Source organism: Portunus trituberculatus, chromosome 17 (genome assembly GCF_017591435.1).
Source record: "Portunus trituberculatus isolate SZX2019 chromosome 17, ASM1759143v1, whole genome shotgun sequence".
Lineage (NCBI taxonomy): Eukaryota > Metazoa > Arthropoda > Malacostraca > Decapoda > Portunidae > Portunus > Portunus trituberculatus.
In genome coordinates this window covers 32,341,040-32,364,666 of record NC_059271.1, presented here as the reverse complement: position 1 = coordinate 32,364,666, position 23,627 = coordinate 32,341,040, and the positions used below count along the sequence as shown (strand labels likewise).

The following is a 23,627-nucleotide window of genomic DNA, read 5'->3' as shown; positions in this document are numbered from 1 at the left end:
TTTATGAAACTTGATGAGTGACGCGAAATGATTATAAAGATTAAATGCCAGTGAAACTTGGGAAAAAGAAATAATTCGGAGGCTACGAATTCAACTTTACAAAAGCAATAAATAGCCATAAGAACTTAAGAAGGTCGAAACGGTGTTCGAGCTGTGAAATCTGCGGCTATCTGAACACGGTAAGACTAATAACATTGAATTAATTGAAATCTAACAGCAAGATGACAAGATTTAACCGCATATATTGGAATTAATTAGTATGTTAATCAATATGTATTTCCTTCGAAATATCGGTAATGCCGGTATCTTTTTCCTTTTCCTCGAAAAAGTTTCCTTTATCTAACATTTTCGGACAGCATGTAAATACAATCACACAAGGTAGTTTTAGGTAACTTTTAAAGGTGCGTCAGTGATCTTGTCCTTGTGGTGACATCAGAGAGAGAGAGAGAGAGAGAGAGAGAGAGAGAGAGAGAGAGAGAGAGAGAGACAGAGACAGAGACAGAGACAGAGACGCCGCTGTGGCTGAGGTGTTAGCTCGGGTGAAGATATCTCGACCAAGTTGACAGTGCGCAGATGTAGGGACTCTGGTGCCAGACTTTTAGCGGGTTATGCTCCCTCCATCACTTTCCTGACGCTCGAGACTTCTTTGGTTCCCTTGTAGAATACACTGCTGCAAGAAAGGTATCAATCAGCAATCAAGAAACATCCTTCACCTGCTGTCATTGAAGTCATTCCTTAAGCCACATCCAAGACCTCGTGGATATAGGGAAAATTTAAGAGTATAATCAGAGCGACTAGCCTCAAATTAAAAGCAACTGCGTGAATTAAGATATTTACTAGCGTGCGGTGCTGTGCCTAGCATGGCCACATAACAGAACTTAATATTCGATTGCTCCTACACTTACTGTACCAGATAGTGGTAATCCTGGACAATTGAACAGCCCACAAAATATTGCTATACACCCATTTTTACACAAAAGCCTTACCTCATTCACACATTACTTATTAAACATCCACCATGTCTTGTGCCGTGACGTTTCAGCACGAACACTAGATCGCCGTTTTATATTTAATGATACGTTGGTTCCCAGCACACGCACACACGAAACTAGGGCCGAAACGTCACGGCACACAAGTCACTCGCACAACGCAATATCCCACTAACCTAACAACCCTACCTGGTGTCACCCAACCTGGTGAACCTACTCCCAACACAACCTGGACCTATCCAAGGAGCGTCAAATTTACCTCAACAGTGAGTGAAACTCTATCCTACACCTACCTCGGACCATATGTTTGGCATTACGGGTTTTCCTCCTAACACCACCTCTTTGGAGAAAACAGAACCATACGAGAACCTACTTCTATCATTCATCAGTTTTACAATCAATTTTACATAGACACCTAAGAATGCGCAGATATTTCTAGCGAAGATATTTCTAAAGCAAGATACTTGGTGAGAGGACGGATTCCGGCCTGGGTAAAACTGGACTGTCAATGTGGCTCACATGGATGACGGCAGGGTAATCGCAGACAGAGGTTCAGGCTCCTTCCATCTCGAGTAGGAAGGAAGATGCCACGTAGCAGCTATACTAATGTCACGCGCTCGAAACGGACATCCAATCCAAGGGGAATCCAAAACGCCTCTGGTAGGGTTATCTACTGTTCGGATCGTTACCCAACACACCACACACCACGCACAGTACTATATATAGCAGCAAAAAAACCCGGAATTTAATGTACAAGTAAATCTGAACACGCAAGAGGAAAATAGAGGAAACCCACGAAAAATCCTACACGTGGAAGAGAAAAATAATGGAAACCCACGAAAAGTCCAACACGTAGCTCATGAACAAAGGTTCATGATTGAGCTTAACGTATGTCTGCGCCACCGCTCAATGAGAAGTCGAGATATACTAAGGGTGACCATAAAAGCTACTAAAAGCACTTTGCAGCCTTGCTATCAACGCACATCCAACCCCTGTGGCAGACACGCCTACACTTGTCACATTACTGAAATGTCAAGACACATAATCCTTTATCCAGCCAAACCAATGTATCCACATTTTCCTGTATTAATTATGAAGCATGTAGGCCTATAGGCATGACGCGTAAATAATATTGTCAATGCTCATTACACTGAAATGAGGAAGTGATAGTTTGAACAGCTTGTTTCAGCGAGGCGGGGATGCCACCTGCCACCTGCCACCTGCTGGGCCCTGCCACCAGTGTTAATTACCACAGACACACACCTAATTATTCTTCAAACAATTTCATGATGTACTTTTAAACCGCCTCTAGCGTGGAGGCGACGCCTTTCAATAATTACCACAACAATAACAATAACAATGCATTTATGTATGTACTTTACCGTAAAGACACCCTTAACAATTACGTAAGTTCATTTATATGTAAGAAACATTACCATAATATGTACCATGATTAAATGATATTACCCTGAAATGAAATGATGTTACCCTGATAGTGTTCAGATTACCCAAAAAACAAGGTAATTACCCAGCACCTGGCAATACTGGCCCTGAGGGAAGCTGCGACTGAGTCGGTCTGAACGAGTCGGACGTCTGGAAGGGATTTCTCATCTGCGCACGGGCAGTAATGTGGGGATAGGATCTTGCAGGGAGACATGATCAACGTCCTACACCGGAAAACGAGGAGATCGAGCGCGCGGGACGTGTAAATTAATATTAGGACATTGCCCAAAACTAATAATACCGAAGCAAAATATCGACAAAAAAAAAAAATTACTTGTAGGGTGAGTTAGGGAGAGATCGTACATGAGGACGTAACGTACAAACGCTCCCTTGAGCTTATATGAAAATAGCGAAATTAGTGACTAATCAGCCGAGAAAGAAAACGAAAGCGCACGCCGCGCAGCTGACACCCGCCATTGATGCTGCACGCCGCGCGCTGTCATGCAGGTTCGTTTTCTTGTTTTGTGCATGTCTGATGTAATATTTTGCCACTAATTTATGGCTTATAATGCTCATGAATATCCCAGGAGTGCGATGGTAAGGTATTCGATACCAAGATATGCCTGTATGTGATGATATGACAAAGATTAAATGGAAGTGCTCCCGTAAGGAATGGCGTGGTGTTCGTCTACATTTTAATGGCATGTTGTGGACTTACCGTACAGCTTGGATTTTAAATGTACGGAACATCCTCACGTAAACTGAGTGACTTTTATCTTCCCTAACATTGAAGATGAAGGAGATATTGAGCTTAAGCAGGTGAAGGGGAGTTTGTTTACTCCATTGCCAGCACCCACCCCTAGATTGAAGCGATTCATCAGATTCCAGCAGTCTGGCATCCTACAATGTTAAGGAGGCCTGCCTTCATGGCTTTGTAGGGTAGACCAGCCTTATATGGTACTTTTGTACTGCAGAAAAACATGTCAGTGGAATGAAAGATTGTTTAATTTTATTTTGATGATCCTCAATGATTGAAAAAAATCTTCAATTTATTACTTTGTCATCCTATAAGGATTAGAATGATTTCTTTTATAGTGTTTAAGCAGTGTGATGTGTAGGATGACCTGCTGTGATTCAAACAATTTGATACTCAATATTTTTGTACTTTTGTACAATATAGTTTGATGAATAACCTTTCACTTTGTTTCAACATGCAGTGTTTTGTAGCTACATATCTATGTTGCCAATCACTTTGAAATCATCATTAGAGCCCATGTTAGGGAATGGGAGGGCAAACTGGTAATATATTTGATTGTTTATATATTTAAAAAAAATTTTCTGAGGGACCTACATGCCTGTACAGATCAGATCGTCCTCACCTGTGGACGATCTGTACACTTTTTTTCTTGTCTTATTTTCACCCATTAATATTGTAGTGCCAAAACTGTGCCATACACACAACATCGTCAAATGACTTTATTTTATAATAATAACTTCAGCTTTACGTAATTCACTAAAGTTTTTTTTATGATTATATAAAAAAAAAATTGTACGATCCGTCCCCAACTCACCCTACAGCGTATGTTGAATTTCGGTATACCTAATTTCGGTGCACATGCCTAATGTACAGTTGTTTTTTTTTTTTTTTTTCTGCATGTCTCCAGCATGTCATTTTTTTTTTTTTTTTTTTTTTTTCTAGAAGTGACTAGCACGCTTGCTGTGCTCCATGGCAACACCAGTTAATGCAAGAAAGCTGAGAGGAACTGTATACATAGTATTTTATTTCGCACTCACTACCTTATATTAAAAGTACTGTGCTGTACTTGTATAATTTTCTATTTTTAGGAAGAGGAATATGGCATGGGAAGGGTGCCTGTAGGGAGACTTACATAGGAATCCACAGGTGGTGGCATCCTTTATATATGTAGAGTGAGCAAAGCAATGTACTGCCACTGATCTGCCTTCATGAACTGAGAGTGAACTCAGTTTTAGATTGATGAAGTACTGCACCTACAGGGTGCAGCATAAGGAGTGACATCACAGCCATGTCATGAAGTATGTTGGAGGGCAACCCTTCAATGAAAAATTAAACATTAGGTACATACATGTAGAGGGGAAGTACCTCAGTTAAAAAAGGATGATAACAATAACTGGTGAGAAGTCTGCAGCAATTTGTGAGCATCAAATCCAACAGTTTGTTAACTATTATTCCTAAAAAACAAGAACACATCTCAAAACATACAGCTCCGTTGAAACTAGATACGAGTTTTACTCCTTTCACTAAGAAACTGCCTTGTGTTAGGATTGAACTAGTATCACCCTTCCAATTTCAAGGTTAAAAATAAAAGTAACTGACAGGATTATTCTCCAGTAATTTTGATACACATGGTGTCCCGACATGACATGTGAAGATTTTATTTTCTCTAGTCTATAATGCCATCAAGCAGTCATTTTTCTCATGAGGAACACTTATTTTGAGGACACTGGAGTGTGAATAAAACAAGTTTAGGTTATACATATACTATATATATACATATAATGTAACGAGCACGTCAGACCTCTCTTTATTTACAGACTTAGTTGTAGTAACATAGTGATTAGTGAGCACAGCCAAAAGGGATTATCACATCAGGTGAATGAGTTATACATCCCTGTTCTTATCCAGTCTGTTCTCATAAACTAGACATCCTACCACATAGCTTGGCTCATGCAATTCACTCATTAGTATCACCAGTGTTTGAACATATCCTGATCCATTAATTCAATAGTAAGGGTCAGGCTATGTACATGTTCAGTTCCTTATAAATAAGTATTGCACAGTTGCCTTTTACAGTGTTTACTCACAGTCTGTTCAGCTGACATGGTGGCCATGACTTTTGGGACATTTTATTTACATTATTAGTTATAGCAGAGAAGCTGCTATGATGCATGTCTTTTTCATGCTATTATTAGGTCCTCTTGGCTCGTCATGTTATCATTGTATAAAAAAAAAACAATTCATACACACTAAAAAAGGATTTCTGTAGTATGGAATATTTGTTCTGTACAACATTATAATAAATTTAACAAATATACATTGTTATCTACATAGAAAACAGAAAACTATCTAAAATGTGGCAATATAGTAATGACTGCACTTCACATCTTAATCTCACATATTTTATTCAAGTTTCAGAAAATGGATATGAACTGTTTATAAAATATGTATTTCCCTGAAGGATTACTTTATAATCATTTCAACAGAATATGTGTGTGTGTGTGTGTGTGTGTGTGTGTGTGTGTGTGTGTGTGTGTGTGTGTGTGTGTGTGTGTGTGTGTGTGTGTATTCACCACATTTGTCTGCTGGTCACCCAGCCAGTCTTTACCCTACAGAGAGAGCTTAGAGCTCGTAGTGTCCAATCATCAGGTAGGACTGAGACCACACCACACACCGGGAAAGTGAGGCCACAACCCCTCAAGTTACATCCCGTACCTATTTACTGCTAGGTGAACAGGGGCTACATATTAAGAAGCCCATTTGCCTTGCTGCTTTCCAGTACTTGAACCAGGACCCTCTCGATTGTGAGTTGAGCGTGCTAACCACTACACTTCGCAGAGTGTGTGTGTTTCACTGAGTGTTTGATCTGCTGCAGTCTCTGACGAGACAGCCAGATGTTACCCTACGGAACGAGCTCAGAGCTCATTATTTCCAATCTTCGGATAGGCCTGAGACCAGGCACACACCACACACCGGGACAACAAGGTCACAACTCCTCGATTTACATCCCGTACCTACTCACTGTTAGGTGAACAGGGCCTACACGTGAAAGGAGACACACTCAAATATCTCCATCCGGCTGGGGAATCGAACTCCGGTCCTCTGGCTTGTGAAGCCAGCGCTCTAACCACTGAGCTACCGTGTGTGTGTGTGTGTGTGTGTGTGTGTGTGTGTGTGTGTGTGTGTGTGTGTGTGTGTGTGTGTGTGTGTGTGTGTGTGTGTGTAATTCACTGTTTGATCTGCTGCAGTCTCTGACAAGGTGTGTGTGTGTGTGTGTGTGTGTGTGTGTGTGTGTGTGTGTGTGTGTGTGTGTGTGTGTGTGTGTGTGTGTGATTACCTAGTTGTGTCATGCTGGAAAGGAGCTATGCTAATACTGTCCTGCCTCTGTATCTGTTGTGGTTTAACTTGGCAGTGAAATTATGAATAATACACAGTTCCATGCATCAACTACTTTTTGTAGAAAACTATTTTTTCATCTCTTGTCTACAGATTTCCTTTTTAACTTTCATCTGTGTCCTGTGGTGTCTCTTGTATCTTGCCTCACAATTTTGTTGCTGTCCAGCTTCTCCAATCTTTTCATTAGTCTACACATATATGGTGGCCTATCACTATTAAGTCCCATGTGTGTGTGTGTGTGTGTGTGTGTGTGTGTGTGTGTGTGTGTGTGTGTGTGTGTGTGTGTGTTATACAGGAAAATGACTGTTCCTGTCTACTGATATCCAACATGGCTTTGAATTCAAGAATATTCCTTGCATGGACATTCATACCTGTGTTTCAGATTTTTCTACTTTAGTAATGGAAGTAATTTTGTTTCTTTAACTTGCAGTTAATCTTTTTTCCAAGGCTCATTATCTTGAGTATCATGTAAATAAGCTTTCTTTATCCACATTCATTTCTTCCAAAGTCCTTTGAATTATAACTAGATCTCTCCTTTCTCTTTTCTTAAAGTACTAAAAATTTCAATATATATTATATTTGGTGTATCTCTCAGGCTCAGTGCCATTGTAATGACTGCTTTTTGTGTACTTTGTATTGTTTTGGGAGCAAGGAAGAGTATTTAGAAAAACGAGTTACTGTTGGAAAATAGAAATTTCATCATTACAATTGCTGTGTTGATCATAAAGGTATCATCCTATCATCGGAAGCTCACTCAAATTTCCAACCACAGGTGCAAAGAAGAGGTTGATGATGTATATATCGTTGATCCTCTAGGTCAGGTCAGAGGTTGTAACTGTTATATTCAGATTGAATTAACTTTTGGCTTGGAATCAGAATCAAGCATGAGAAGATAATATTGCTAATATTTAATGGCCTTTCAGTGTGTGTGTGTGTGTGTGTGTGTGTGTGTGTGTGTGTGTGTGTGTGTGTGTGTGTGTGTGTGTGTGTGTCTGCGCACGTGCATATTGAACTAGTCATCCTGTCCTGTCTATATATCTATAATCATCCAACTCGCCTTAAATTAATAAATATCCCTTGCTTGAGCCACCATTCATCCATACTTTTCCATATTTCTATGCTTTTATTTGGGAAACTCTATTTTTCTACATGCAGTCTTTTTCCATTTTGTCATGTGTCCTTGTACTCCTTCAGTCATTCACCAATAAGTCTTCTTTGTCAACTTGGTCCATCCCCCTCAATGACCTATATATATATATATATATATATATATATATATATATATATATATATATATATATATATATATATATATATATATATATCAATTAGGTCTCCACTTTGTCTCCTCTGTTGCAATGTTGGTAGTTTTAATCTCTTTAATCCGTCTTCATTAGTTAAATATCTCAAACTTGGAACCAATTTGGTTGCACTTTTTTAATTCTTTCTATCTTCCTTCTATCTTTTTTATTGTGGTGATGAAATAAGCATATTCTAGTTTGGATTAAATTTTATATTATATGAACTTTTTCATCATCTCTTTATCTTTGTGTGTATGTATGTATGTATGTGTATTGTATTTTCAGTCGCCTGCTGGTCACCCGGCCAGCCTTCCCCATTACAGAGCAGGCTCAGAGCTCATAGACCGATCTTCAGGTAGGACTGAGAATGTGTGTGTGTGTGTGTGTGTGTGTGTGTGTGTGTGTGTGTGTGTGTGTGTGTGTGTGTGTGTGTGTGTGTGTACATGCAAAAATACTTTCTTTCTAACAACCAACACATTCTTGAGATAATCAACTCCACAAGAGAGAAATATGAATTCATAACAACAACATATACAAGAGATGCACATTAGTAAGTTACCATCAAAAGTTTGACATTCATCAGATGAAGTTTAACTATATAATTATGTACTAATGATGTGGTTTAACTCATCCATAACAAGTTGATAATGCACATAAAGCAGTGCTACTTAAATTTACTCCAAGTACTTTACATAAATCTCTTATCTTTAGTAAAAAGTTGAAGATATCTAAAAGAATATTTGATTAGACAAAAATATTTTATTTGAGACATTACAAATCTCCCATAAATGTATGTAGCATCCAGTTTTACTGTACTATAGTCTACTTTTATGCTGTAACTCCCTAACTCAAGGATTGTCTCAAATTGTGTACTGTGCCTGTGAATCACTGCATCCCTCATGGTAAAAGTTGAAATAGTGTAAAAATTAAGGACTTCATGTCAAGAGATCCTTGGAAACTGTTGAGTAGAAAATTTCACATTAATTGTACTCAAACTTGGCATGCTGCACACAAGACTTGAATGTAAAGATACCTTACAAGTCAAAGCTTCATGCTAGATAGTATATGTATGTAATTAATAATAAGCTCAAAGCAAATTATGATTCTTACATACAAGATGGATTTTTAAATTTGTATGCATAATCTGCCTGTAACTAGATCATCTTGAGTACAGAATATAAAGTTGTCTATAATGAACCTTGCCTTTGATTAGATGTTCACTAAAGCCACTGGTTTGTGAAGAACATGATAGTGAGCTAACACCATTTCCATCTGCTTTCTTAATTTATTAATTTATCAAGAAAAGTCCTTGTTCTTGGAAATGAGCGTTGCTCTTGCTGAAATATTACCCGGCCACTGATATAATGTTTATATGCAACTGAGAATATAAAGACAAATTTGTAGCATACAGTGAACAGTGACTAATGAATATATATATGTGTGTGTGTGTGTCATTTTTTGAGGGTCATTTTTGGCCCAAATGGGGATCAAATCCACGATATCCGCGTTATTAGCATGGTGCTCTAACCAACTGAGCTAACAGTGTGTGTGTGTGTGTGTGTGTGTGTGTGTGTGTGTGTGTGTGTGTGTGTGTGTGTGTGTGTGTGTGTGTGTGTGCACACACATGTACTTGAAGTTTCACAGAAATTAATGTCTTATGATGAGCTCAAAGTTATGTTCAGTCTTGTGGTAGTATGGTTTGCAGTGCCCTGATTACCAGGAAATATTATTTCATCGTAGTAGTGCAGCCTCAGCTGTTGTGAAAATTTTTGTGCTACATATAATAGTACTGCAATTGACGTTTTGCAGAGATTATTGCCGTCAGTGACTGTTCAGTTTCCTTTCAATAAGTTGTAGGTGTGCATTCATGACATTTATTAATTGATGTTGATATATCCAACAATTTCTTTTTGGATCTCTTTTTATATCCAACAGCATTCCCTGGATTTCTTCTAAAAAGTGCTTTTTTATTTTTTGTATTTCCAGAATGAGTTGTTCATTCTTGTCTTGCAACTAGAGGTAAAGCTGCTTTTGTAAGGTTGGTCTTGATATGATTTCTTGTCTTGAGGCAGCCTGTCTCCCTATTTGCCAAAAAACGTCATCTTTTAAATATAATACAAATTTTTGTACATACGTACTTCACTTGTTTTGCATACTGTAGTACTTCATTTTTTCAAGCATTACTGAACAGGACAAGCTAATTTAAATTCAATTCAAGGATAACATTATAAACATTTAAACCACCTTATATACTTGGCTGATTTTAACCCATTATGAGAAAAAATGTAGCATGAGAAAAAAGTGATAAAATTCTCCTGAACACTTATCAGTTGAGACAATGAAACAAAAAGGAAAGTACCTGACACTCTTTATGACAAGTTGTTGTAAATGATGGACACCAGCAGTTCTGTACTTTTGTGCCTGTCTTCCTTCAATCTGACAATACAGAATGATTTGTCCTATGCCTATAGCTCAAACTAAAACTTTCCTGCCATCTTGTCTTTTTGCCTTTATGAAAAATATGTTCAGAATTTTTATCACATGCTCCATGAATGGTGAGTGGTTTAAACATTTCATAACATTGTCTTGGTAACTGTATACTCATTATTTTGTTCTTAGTGACATTAATATATTTCATCAATATAACCTTAACTTTGCACTCTCTACCCAGTAATAAAAAAAAAACAAATATTATGCAATATATATGAACCACAGAGAATATAAGTATGGCAGAGTGTAGAGAGAGTAGTTCTGAGATAAACAGGAGACAGGCCTCAGCTCATGATCCAGTCAATGACAACCTTGGAAAATCACTTAAGACTCTGCTGATTACCCACCAGGAATGACATGCATGGTTCAGCTTGTTTGTGGTCATTGTAAAGTATGTAAGTATTGTAAGGTAGTGTATTACATTTCTAATTCAACTATCATGAAAACTAATTTTTCAGAGGGATGTAGCAAATCAAATTCTTTAGTGATAATAATATACCAAAGCAAATGTAGCATCATGTGTTAACAGCACAAGGCTGCTACACCATACTTAGTAAAGAAGTATGTACTTGTTACCTAATTTTGCATTTATGTGGATTTATATTATCAATTGTTATGAATATCCAAGCATAAATATCACTCTTTAATTCAACACTTCCCTGAGGTAATCACTGCCACAACAAGTAAAACAAGCAGAATATGATTACAAAATTAAGGTTAAATTTAGTGACAACTGTTACGACTTTTCATATATTTCACATCAGTAATAACTTTGAAATTGTTTAAGTTAAAAAGCCTGCTCTTCTAATTACTCATAAATAACTATTTTATTCTAAATCCCCTTTACTATGTTAATAATAAATCACATATCACGATTCCAATAAAGTAACTTCACTATATCTAAGTATTGCTTTGAGATCAATGTTGCAATTCTTCAAAAACAATTTAGAAAAAAAAAAAAAAAAAACAGCTTTAAACCCTCCAGAAACAAGAACAACCATATTCAGCAACCATCATTTCACCGTCAAGTGTTTCTGCCTGAATGAGTACACATCACCTACTACGCTTACCTTCACTTGCTCATCAACACTTCATCACTACCATGGTACTTGCTTGATATGGCATTCTTTCATGATATGTACACACTATGACACCATTTCTTACCACTCTAACACCACCTTAACTCAATGGAAAGATGAATACTTTTCTCCCTGTGCCAATATATATATATATATATATATATATATATATATATATATATATATATATATATATATATATATATATATATATATTGCAGAAGTGGTCAAATAGTTTTCACTAAATATATTATTTATATGAAGTTGATATATTTTTAGTAATTAAATTTTAAGTACATGCTTTTCTCCAGAAATAATTCATGATTTCCACTATATGTTACTTGTACACTTATTGTTATTGATTTCTACTGGCCATCATTCCTTTGTTTCAGGCTTGAGAAGTTTTGCTGCAGCTTCCTCCTCTGCTGAGCCAGATGCCGGCACTGGCTCTGTTTTGGGAAATTCCCCGGAATTGGTTTCTTCAATAGCTTTTCTCAGCTGTGAAACAAAAAGTAAGGATTTAAATAATCTTTAATTTAATGATCATAACATTATCTAAATACTTATTGCAATAGATTGTCCTGGAAAAGTAAAATCATGATAACTATCAAAACATGCAACAAATATAACTCGAGGAATTATGAAGAAAAAAAATAAATATAGTTTAGTCATCAAATATGGACCTCACAAAATTTTTATACAAACCACTCATTTGTATAAATTATTCCTGAGGCTTCCTTTTGTCTATATAAAGAGTGGGAAAACAGTGTAGAGAAGTGTGTGTATACAGATAAGAAATAATATGATCCCAGACACACTTGAATCAAGGAAGCTGTGTATGATGTGCCTTGGCAGTGTTTGGTGTAGCTCTCCTGACTGACTCCACTCTTCACTCATATGCCTCTATTGTTGCACTGACACACACTTGCCTCAGTGCTATACTTGTTTGTGTCCAGCCAGTCACAGCTTACCTCTTGTTCATATATACCTATCTACATATGAGAGAGAGAGAGAGAGAGAGAGAGAGAGAGAGAGAGAGAGAAGGAAGGGACATTTTCTCTCTCCCTCTGTAATCTTTTGCAGTAACTACCAATCACTGTTCAAGAGAAAATGATGATGGCTATGAATAATGTTGATGGTTTAGAACATAAATTTTGCTGTTATCACTGGAAAAAAAATAGCAAACTCTCAATATAATGAACAAATTAGGAGGGGAGACGATTTCATTATAGCATTGACATACTTGCTATATCAGACATTCATTGCAAGGAAGGGCATTCATCAAACTCGGGTGGTATTTGAAGGCAAGATGTTTTACAGTAACACATCATGCAGTCATTGTCAGACAACAGGGCTGAACAAAGAGGGGCAGTTTTAGTTTTTCACCCTTTGCTTGGTGGGATGTGTGAAGTGAGTGTATGTATCAAAATGCCACTTTCAGTAAAAGATTGGCTTTCTCCATCCTTACTCTTCTCCTACAAGTGTCCTGTAATGCATTTGTGGCAACCACTGAACATTCTTTTACAGTTTTTAGTGACTTCTGTATTTAGCACACTTTCCTCACTAATAATCATACAACTATGTACATTGTGTGTGTCAAAATCTTTTCATGAGGCTTTTAAAAGTTTTTATATCTGATATTTCACTTTATCAGAGTCCATTATATTGAGTTTTTACTGTATGATGTCAATATAATTAAGATTTTGCTTCTAAATTAATACCTATTTCAGTGGTTAGACAGTATAAAGAAAGACTGGGCATGCTTGAATTTTTTGTTCTACTAAACTTTAGATTCTACACAACTCAGTATTTTGTTTCCTTTGTACCTTTGGAATTGTTATCAAAAGAAAAAGAAGCAACAGATGCTTTTCCATCACACAAATATGATTAAAGTCAAATTAAACAATACATTCACAACACTCCAAACTAAAATGACTTTTAAACCTTTTTTCGAACTGTAGGCCTTAAAAATTTTTCCCTGAAAGTTCCCAAAGTGGCCCTATTTCTCCGAGGTTTAGGGAAGTCACCACAGTTAGTTGATTCAACTGCTTTCCTCAGCTGGAAGGCAAATCAAGCATTGGAAACAAGTGTTACCGTAAAAGTTAATAGCATATACTGACAAAGGTTTATCTAACTTAGTCACTGACCTATATTTTAATAAAAATAAAAAAAATATTGGAACCAGTATTTCACTGAAAATGTGATTTCTTATTTCTGAACTCTTTCATCAAATCAATATCTATATCCTACAAGTTCATTTTGGGAGCTATATTAATTAAGTGACATAAGTCTTAATAGTAAATAAAGCATTTACAAATTTAGTAGTGAACTTAAGGTTATGAAACAATACTTGCCTCTTTCAATGCTACGACTCCAATAATTCTTCCAATGGCTGTGACGTATGCATGATTCAAACCCAACATGGAGAATAGAGAATGAACCTGAAAAAAAAAGTAAGATACAATATCATGTCTTTTCATGAGGTAAGAGAGGTGAACAAGTAATGAATGCTCATCTGAAAAGTATTTGAGTGTAAAAGGAAAGCAGCACAGTCCTCCTGAAGAGATAATTTTACTCTCATTCTAAGTTCATAAAGCTCTACGGAAGATGTTTAAAGTATTTCAGCCTTGTGTTTATAAATCTGAATTAATGTTAACTTGGAGCCTTGATAGATTTAGAAATTACTACAAGATGGAAAGTCGGAGGCAAGTTTTAAGTTCAGTGTCCCAAAGGTGGTTTTATGAATGTTTCATGCACATGTCCTTTATTTACAATAAATGCAAAAGTTTGGAAGCTGCTGACAAAAATATATGTCAGCATTGTCACGGCCAGCTTGTTCACTCTCTGTTCTAGGAGATTTCAAGAAAGGTTTGGAAGTTCGAAGTAAATGTTTTTAACTTCTCTCACTTTTAATTTAAGTTCACTTTTAAAGCCCAAGCCAGAGTTGTGATGCAGCAGCAATAAACCCCTCAGTGTGCCCACTCTTTGTCATAAACTCGTAATACCTTCTCAAAATGGAGGGATGTGTCACATGGGGAGAGAGAGAGAGAGAGAGAGAGAGAGAGAGAGAGAGAGAGAGAGAGAGAGAGAGAGAGAGAGAGAGGGGGGGGGGGAAGGATATTAAAGTTTGCAGGAAAGCAAATATCTATTTTCATTAAAAAAAACCCTTAAAATAGAATAATTAAAGAAAAGAATATTTCCATCTACAGAAAACAAAATGTCAAACTTTCTTCATTAAATAAAACTTACTTTCAACAAAGAAGTCCTTTCCACAAGCTGGAAAGGTGCAGGATCTATGTGGCACTTGCTGAAATCCACTTCCTTATTCAGCTCCTCCTCCTCCCACCGCCGCTGTTCCTCAAGGCTGATCTCCACCATCCGCTCCAATGGCTGTTAGAACACACTTGCAATAAGAAGTCATGTAATGTTGAATTTTCATGAATATTTTGTTTAAATACATTGAATGATTTTTTTTCTATCCTTTTTATTTTTTTTATTGACCTGAACCAAAAGCCAGTTACATATAAAAAAGATTCCAGATTTTCCTTTCTTGCACAAGTACTTGCCAGGTCCCTCAGTGTTGAGAGTAAACTGTGTCTATTGTTAACTTACCAATGAAACCTTTTTGGAGCTGTTGATATTTTGGCTGCTGTTACCATTTTTATCATCTATTTTTCTTAAACTTGTCTTTCTCAATACAGCTTCAAATGCTTGTCGAAGTCTGAGAAATAAGGTTTAAGGAATGCAATTAGTAATCATGTAATTAACAAAGGATAAAGACAAAAGTTCATTAAAATAAAAAAAAATTCTTCAAATAAGATTGTTACTTATGACAATGTGACATTAGTACACAATAAATAAGCCCTCACACACATTAAGTAATGACAAAATTGCCCTTATACTAAAATTACAACTGGCAAGCTGACTCACTTAGAATCTCCAGCATGGACAGTAGCGTATGGTGTGTGTTGTGGAGATGTGAAGGGAGATGATGTTGACACGGGATGCAGGATAAAGCTGTTTGTTTTCTTCAAAATTGATTTTCGTGGCAATGTATTCTGCTGAGGCACTTTCAGCCTATCTAAATCAGACTCTGATGATGATGGAATCTGTTGGAGGGCATTTAACATTTTATATTTCACATACATCACTAGTTTAGGTAATGGTTCTTTTCTACATCAAACCTTCATTCATCAAAGTATACACTGAAGTTAAAGCATTACTGTGACATCCCCTTCAAAAGAGAGAGAGAGAGACACTACATGTACCACTTGGAGTGTTTCATGCTTACCTCCACCGGGTCTATCTGAACAGTGACTGACGATTCATTAGGTTTAGTTGGAGACTCTACTTTTGTGACCTCAAATCTTGAAGGTCTTCTTTGCTTTAATCTGTCATCATCGATAGGTTGGCCTATTATCACAGAGGGCAGAGGAGCGATTGTGCTTGGTGTGGAGATGGTAGTGGCAGTGCTGCTGCTGATGGAAGCAGAACTGTAGGTATTTGAAGGTGCTGATGAGTGAGTAGTGTTGGTGGTGGTGGTGGTGGAAGTACTGCTAACCTTGGTCTTCTTTGTCAGTGAGGGCTCCTCATCTGCAAACCAAGACAAAATTAAATCTCAAGAATGTAACAATAGAAATGGATATTATTTTTACAATGAAGAATAAAATGTTTACTGCATTCATAGATAATCTTTTATCAACACAATAGTTAATTTACAACAAAACAGAAATAAGGATGTAAGTAATATATAATAGAAAGTGCTGATTTCATTGTCCACTTTATTACTGTCATTTAGATGGCCTGAGAAGGTTTACATGCCAGCCACAGTCCTGATTAAAGTGTCATGTTGCCAGGACCCTCAGGACCCACACAGCTCATATTGATTGCTGTTTCTGAATTGCATTTTAGCTGGCAATTTTACAAACAATTCATGCTAAAGGAGCCTTAAAACTTTGCTAATGACGGAAGACTACACTATCAGCATGTGTATCTTGTGGACAATGTATAAATTTGCTTCTAGGCTTGCAGTCTCTATTACAAGAATTTCTGATGTTATGTTTGACGTGTCTTGCTTTGGAGTGCAAAAATTATGCTAAAATATCTGAAGGCATGATAAACTAAATGAACATTTATCACATCTCCAGTGAGTGAAGCCTTGACATGGACACTGAAAGTAAGCATTCATTTCTGACTTGTTTGTTACCAATCAGATCAAGGCTCAAGTGGAGTGTGTTGGTCTATAACATGAAAATAGTATAACTATGATAATAAAATTAAGATGAATAAACATACCATGAACAGTTTTAGTTACTTCATATTATTAGTGTCAATCTTACCTCCACCAGTGCCAGTCACCACCGCCAGAGCTGGTGATGATATTGGAGAAGACCTCCTCTTCCTTGCCTCTGCAATATCTATGAGTCGCTGCTTAGTCTTCTTTCTTTCCTCCTCCTTGTCTATCTCTTCATTCTGAACGTTCTCATCTTCTAGGGCTCTGAAGAATGACAAACATTGAGCATGCTAACATGGAACACAATGTATTAATGCTGAAACTCGCAATAAATTATAGACCAAACACAATAAAAAGTAGTTACACCAATTAAATAATAAGTGAAAGTTAACATGATCAGACATGACAAGACATGAGACTTGTCAGTTCTTATATATTTGGGAGACTGCTGCTTTCCATACCAAACAAAAAGTGAATATTCATATTGCTGTTTCATAAAAAAAAGTAGATCTAAGAGCTTATTTAGTTCATGAGACATCTTGATGCAAGTCAGTAAATAAATAAAGTGAACACCTTTTCCAGCATGCAATCTAGAAAATATATGCAATTACAAACTTAGGATTGAAATATTTTTAGTTGGAGACATTCATTTTAATGGCATACAACATGGAAAACCATTCAGTAAGAAAATAAATTGTAACTATTAATGTATTAACTTCAAGAAACTATACAACGACATACTACATCTACTCAAAGAAACTATACAAGTAGCTACTATATCTACGTAAGTAAACTATGAGTATTTCATCAAATCAAGAAACTATAAAAGTACTACATCTACTTTAGGATGAGTTTCTATGATAAAATTCCTATTTTGTAACCATTCAAGGAACTAAGATAAGTTCTTATAATACAGTTCCCTCTCATATAAGTGATCTAATTCTTCAGTATCATATTTACTGTAAGTAAAGAAGACACTTCTGTGTGCAAGGCAATATTTAGGCATTTAAGTGAGCTGTGACAATACTACCCAAGACAACTGCTAAAAACTTCCAGCCAAGTCTCACCATCAATACAAGCAAATGCTCACTTCTACCTCATTTTGACTGGGACTGTAACCTTACCACCATCCAATCCACTCAAAGCTTGTACAGGTGTGCAATGTGGCACAAAACTGACAGATTACTGAAAGTTACAATTAATGACCAAAAGAAAGTTCCAGACAAGCTTTTGAAAGGAGGAAAGTAAGTACTTTTGTCCTACATTTGTGACTATTTTTATTCTTGCCATTAGAAAGAAAAGTGAGAAAACATGCTGTGCTGTTGCAAATATGCCTTGTAGGTACTCAACTCTGGGGCTTGGATCTCATGAAACACACTCATTTCTCAAATTGATATGCACACTTCCACAACAAATTACACACAAAATGTGAGAGAGTACTATATAAATAATTCACCGAGTTACTGCCATACTAAATCTAATCAATCTTATGTGCAGTAAATTTGCCAGTTACTTGATAGCAGGAAAAGGAAAAATACCAAAAACAAGACTGCCATTCCATGTGTCTGTTCTTTCATATCTTGTCTTTGTTATTGTAGTTTGATCATCTTACTTATTCATTCAAACTGTGGAAACCAATGAAGCTGACAGTGTGTAACCACAGCCTGAATAAAAACTACCTAGAAGTTGTCCTGTTAATGAATTTGTTCTAGTTTACTGTATAAGATTAAAATAAAAACTACTTAGACAAGGTCCAGTTAATGAATTTGCTCTAGATCATTGCACATGGTTTGAAAAAGTCATGACACAAGATGGGACTAAGCAAGGTCAAAGTAACAAGAAGAAACATCCAACTTCACAAGCTAATCATGACAAAGTAGGTAAATTACTATGTGTATATAGGGCCAAGGGCAACAAAAATATAAAGAAAAAAAAAGACTCACTTAGTCACCAGTCTCCTTACAGAGCTGAGAGAATAAGCCAAAGGACAGGGACATACAAATGGAATTAATTTTACTTGTGGTGTCATTCACTGTTTAATAGACGTTTCACTTAATGTACGACACAATGTAAGTGGCAAATCTACTGCATACAGACTATGAGTGAGTGGTGGACTCCTGATTCACCTACCCAATCAGAGAGTTGGTTTTCAGCAGGAGAGGGAGTTTACTATCCAAAGGCAGCCAAAGTCAAACAATCTTATCATCATATAATTTCTTTCTGTCTTATCATTTATTTAATCCTACTGTTCTATCTTAGTGTGTGCATCTAATGAAACAATGAGCTTCTCTAGTGAGGGTGATATATAACAATTGAAAATGTACACTGAAGATATTTCTGAATATATACAACATACCATTAGTAATTCACTATTCATTTTCCTTTCATTTTTACAAATTTCATCTTCCAAAGGAGAGAGAGAGAGAGAGAGAGAGAGAGAGAGAGAATGAGGTTTAAATGGTAGTATAGAAATGTGATGTGAAATTATGCAGCAGTGCCCAGCATGACAACATGAAAACAACATTCAAATTCTTAGTAGCACACAGTCATTGTCAGCCACTGGAATTCTGTTATGCCTAACTGGGAGAAAAATGGAAAATTGGTGTCAAGAAAAGCAAGCCCAAAGATGTGTGAATGCATGTGAAATTAAAATATGAAATAATTTTTTTAATTGCTTTAGTTTTGACAATTATTTTTTATAAAAATTTATTTACTTTAATGTCTATCATTTCACACGCTCTAATCAGAAAATAAAAATGAATAATAACGCAACACAAGTCAGTGTCTGCTATGGCTGTAAGTGTGTGGTGTGTGTGTGGCACTGCTGCAACAAGCAAGTGAAACTATTATCACATTTCCATTTTTAAAGACAGCCATAAGATTAAACCTTAATGGAAAAAAAACAATGAAAGCAAATTTGAGACAAAAACTTACGAATAACTTCCCAAAAGTGATGCAACAAAAGAGAAAGAAATTTGGTGAAAATTTCACATCTTTATAAAGAAATCTGGTAAAAATTTCACATCTCACAGTAAAACTAAACTCTCTTATGTTCAATCATTAACATTTAAATACTATTACTAAAATTTAGCATGTGACAGTGTTATCATTCAAATCCTGCTTACAAAATCTTAACTTTGTTCCAAATGTAAAATATGGAATTATGACTATTGCTCATTAATCATATGTTTATATTGTGTCTATTTTATCTCAATTTCCTTTACATATTTGTCAATTAACTTTTTCTACCCAGAGAGAGAGAGAGAGAGAGAGAGAGAGAGAGAGAGAGAGAGAGAGAGAGAGAGAGAGAGAGAGAGAGAGAGAGAGAGAATAAGATGGACTCACCTTTGTGCGGCATACTTCCATTTGTTGATCACTTTGAGGCGTCTGTCTTTGCCAAGGTGTTCCTCCAACATTGAGATGAGTTCAGAGCGCTGGATGGAGCCCAGCAGGATCATGGAGTCTGAAAGCATTCCCAATAAACATTAAGCAACACCATCAATTTGGAGACTGACATGAAACCTTTCTATTTTGTATATAACCAACATTACTACCTGTATGCAACAAAATGGGATGAAAATGTGTTTAATGTTGATTTGGGATTCTCCTTATAAATACAAAACATGCAGCCTTTATCTTTGACCAACCTTACAATATTCCCTCATGTCATACTCATCTACTGACAATACATATGTCTGGTATTATTTTTCCTTGTTTCAATCACAAGTGCAACTTCTGTACATGGATTTCTTGATTTATATGTGTTTAGAATAAGCAATTTTTGAATAACACTAAGGAAAAACAGTAATTTTTTTTCATATTACACAGATTATTTAGAACAACACTTTGTCAAAAAAAATCAAGTTCCATAGTTGGTTTAGTTCCGTGATGTGGACACTGTCACCAGGTGTTCCCCATGTTTACCGCCAACACGCTGTATGCTTCTAGTTAACATCAAGTAAATGCAATCCTCCAGACTTAGAATATACTGTAAAGTTTAGTTCATGTTCACTTTATGCAATTTTTACATCACAAAATCCTTTCATGAATATATCTCTCACATAATTTACGAAATCCCTGTACTGTTGTAACAGCATGCACTTCTTTATAAGTCACACATCACTATTGCAGTATTTCTAAGAGCTCAGAGGCACTTCCTGATTTGAGAGGATTCCAGATTAGAGAGGGTTTGCTTTATCCTCCTTTAAAGTATCTTGCAAATAGGATGAAGATAAAAAAAAAAAAAAAAAAAAAAAAATATATATATATATATATATATATATATATATATATATATATATATATATATATATATATAAACAACTCACCTGGAGAATCAACAAGAGGTAGAGATCTGATCTTTTTATGTTCTTTCAAAATGTTCTTCAGCTGCCGGTAGGTGATGCCATACCAAATGTACTTGACGTCACGCACCATGAAGTCCTCCACATAGATGTTATAGGCACCAGAAGTGGCTGTCAGGATGTCTGGTAGGTATGGCAGCTTTTTTATTTGGATGATTGAGTCATAAACTGATGGCTGAAGCAGTTGCGCAATACCATTAGCTATAAGAACTGCAATCTGGAAATATAAATATGAAAAGTAGTGATATAATCTAAAACTTGAACTTATGTATCAGTAACATAAATAACCAACAAGGGGTTACCATATCTTCAATCCTTTCCTCCAAACAAATTCTTTAAGAAGGTAATAGAGAGTAGAAATCTATCTATCCATTTTTTTCACCATTCTCTATCAAAAGCATTATCAAACCTCCTTTCATTTCCTCTTATAAGGTCCTTTACTTTTTTTATTTCAAGACTTGTATTATTTACTTAGGTTTCCTCTAACACATCTCTTTTCTCATATGCTTTCCTCTTTTATTGCATACTTTGTCTCTTACTCCTTTCCACTCCCAAGCTATTCTACATCCAGCTACTTCTGCTGCCACTCTAAGCACTGTACTTTGAAATTTCAAAGAATGTTTCCACTGCCCATTGTGTCCCCCTTTATAAGAGGAACCTGATGGTAAAAACAATCTTGTTTGTGTATTTTTCCACTGGAATAAAACTGCAGAACAGCAAATCTAAAACAAATTAATGTGTTACATATACATTCATGGGAGATTTACTGCATATGTTACATATATAGATGTATACCCATTTTTTAAAGTTCACTATACTTAAACATCACAAAATCTATTACATGCAAGAATTCTACACCAATAACATAATTGCACTGATGCGTAAGACAGACAAGACACTTACCATCACTGGAAGAATGTGGGTAATCTGACCAGTGAGTTCAAACACTATGACAGATGTGGAGATAGTGTGGGTCACTGCTCCAGCCAAGGCAGCAGCTCCCACTATGGAATACCCACCTGAGGGAAAAGTCTGGCTGATAAGTAAGCACAAAAACACACAAATACACATTATTTCCCAATATAGTTGTTACTGTCAGAGAGAGAGAGAGAGAGAGAGAGAGAGAGAGAGAGAGAGAGAGAGAGAGAGAGAGAGAGAGAGAGAGAGAGAGAGAGAGAGAGAGAGAGAGAGAGAGAGAGAGAGAGAGAGAGAGAGAGAGAGAGAGAGCTGAGGATGGTAATGGATAAGATGAGAAGATATGTATTGTGGTGACTCAATAAAGTTGCCTTGGCTGAATTTAATGGAGGACAGATAGGGAAATAAAACACTACCTAAGGATCTTAAGTAAAGACCTCTCAATTCAGCCCTGGGTAGGAACATTAATTCTATGTTGGTGAATGGATGTCTGGCACTGAGCATGTTATGGGTAGTGTAAATATAACACTGATTTTAGTAATACGCAAGTGCCTTTGGAACATGATCTCGCAGTAAACTTGGCCTCTACTGTACTGAATCTCTTTCTGAATGCTGCATATTGTACAAGATCATCACCTACCAGGTATGATTATATGATTGTGTCCTCCATAGCTTAAGCCTTTGGGAAAAGTTGATGCCATTGTTTCTCCTACAATCCTTCCGAGTGCTGCTCCAATCTTGAAGACAGGGATGAAAATTCCTGAAGGCACTGGAAGGGTGCTTGCCACAACACTTCCTCCAAACTGGAAACGAAAAATTGCAACATGTGAAAAGGAGTGAGAGCTACAGTGAGACGGATGGAGCATACCAGGACAGGAGTAAAACAAGAATCTTTTAGCTGCTGCCATCAGCTTGAGGAAATCTTCAGGATGGGATAAACCATATATGAATAAGTACCTGCATAATATAATATCATGAGAAATTTTAAGAATATAGCTAGATATACCAGGAGAATAATTTCAGGACTGTACAGTAACTCCCATTCTGTCACAATGGTGATATTATTAGACACATTTGGTGACTATGGTGGCAACAAATGCACACTAGGGATCATTGCTGTATGTCATTACAGGCTGGGTGACTGGTATCCATCAGTATCACGTCAAACCATGCATACTGACCTAACCAACATAACACATGATCCAGGTAGTAGCTAGGTTTTGTATTGTTCATGTCACTGTTGGCACCACATTTTAATGATGATTGTACGAAGTACTGTACAATGTAATTATATGTCAAGACTGTTGCAGTACTCACTGTGAAGGTAATATACAGCAAAAGATTGATAAAGATGCCAGTCCAGGGAGTTCGCCAGTTCTCAACTAACTCAAATTCATGAACGGTGTGGTCCTCTTTGGTCCATGTCACATTGCTGAATAATTCCACAACCTTTGGAAGAAAGAAATCCCATTGAAATCATACGTCTTGCTTAAAATGTTAAAAATTCAACATCTATTTTGGTTTCCCTGACTAACTAGACCCAAACAAACAATCCAACCTAACCCTAACCCTAACCCTAAATCTAAAGTAACCCAACCTAACGTAACCTAGCTTGAATATAACATAACCTTGCTTAAACCTAACTTACTTAAGCCTAGCC

The 23,627-nt window shown here is 36.5% G+C and overlaps 1 protein-coding gene and 2 long non-coding RNA genes across 11 annotated transcripts in view; 2 read left to right on the top strand and 1 right to left on the bottom strand.

The window, feature by feature from the left end:
* LOC123505087 overlaps positions 1-15,015 on the top strand; it is a 33,877-nt gene extending 18,862 nt beyond the window's left edge. Inside the window, exons 3-6 of one of the 2 annotated variants that reach the window (XR_006675045.1) lie at positions 8,172-8,241; positions 9,873-9,924; positions 11,362-11,967; positions 14,786-15,015. This is a non-coding gene — a long non-coding RNA (uncharacterized LOC123505087). The remainder of the gene's footprint in view (positions 1-8,171; positions 8,242-9,872; positions 9,925-11,361; positions 11,968-14,785) is intronic. The other variant, XR_006675046.1, reaches the window with a different exon arrangement.
* LOC123505088 lies at positions 4,498-7,681 on the top strand. The gene is made up of 2 exons (XR_006675047.1): positions 4,498-5,754; positions 6,449-7,681. It is a non-coding gene; the product is annotated as an uncharacterized LOC123505088 (long non-coding RNA).
* LOC123505082 (chloride channel protein 2-like) overlaps positions 9,209-23,627 on the bottom strand; it is an 86,588-nt gene continuing 72,169 nt past the window's right edge. For 6 of the 8 annotated variants that reach the window (XM_045256130.1, XM_045256129.1, XM_045256131.1 and 3 more), the window contains 13 exons: positions 23,285-23,416; positions 22,608-22,770; positions 21,956-22,071; positions 21,017-21,269; positions 20,034-20,151; positions 16,795-16,952; positions 15,747-16,048; positions 15,386-15,564; positions 15,068-15,176; positions 14,705-14,845; positions 13,810-13,896; positions 13,400-13,513; positions 9,209-11,953 (listed from right to left, as the gene is read on the bottom strand). In XM_045256130.1, the coding sequence (XP_045112065.1) occupies positions 11,831-11,953; positions 13,400-13,513; positions 13,810-13,896; positions 14,705-14,845; positions 15,068-15,176; positions 15,386-15,564; positions 15,747-16,048; positions 16,795-16,952; positions 20,034-20,151; positions 21,017-21,269; positions 21,956-22,071; positions 22,608-22,770; positions 23,285-23,416 (1,995 nt within the window). In that variant the 3' untranslated portion in view covers positions 9,209-11,830. The remainder of the gene's footprint in view (positions 11,954-13,399; positions 13,514-13,809; positions 13,897-14,704; positions 14,846-15,067; positions 15,177-15,385; positions 15,565-15,746; positions 16,049-16,794; positions 16,953-20,033; positions 20,152-21,016; positions 21,270-21,955; positions 22,072-22,607; positions 22,771-23,284; positions 23,417-23,627) is intronic. The other 2 variants (XM_045256133.1, XM_045256128.1) reach the window with 1 other exon arrangement.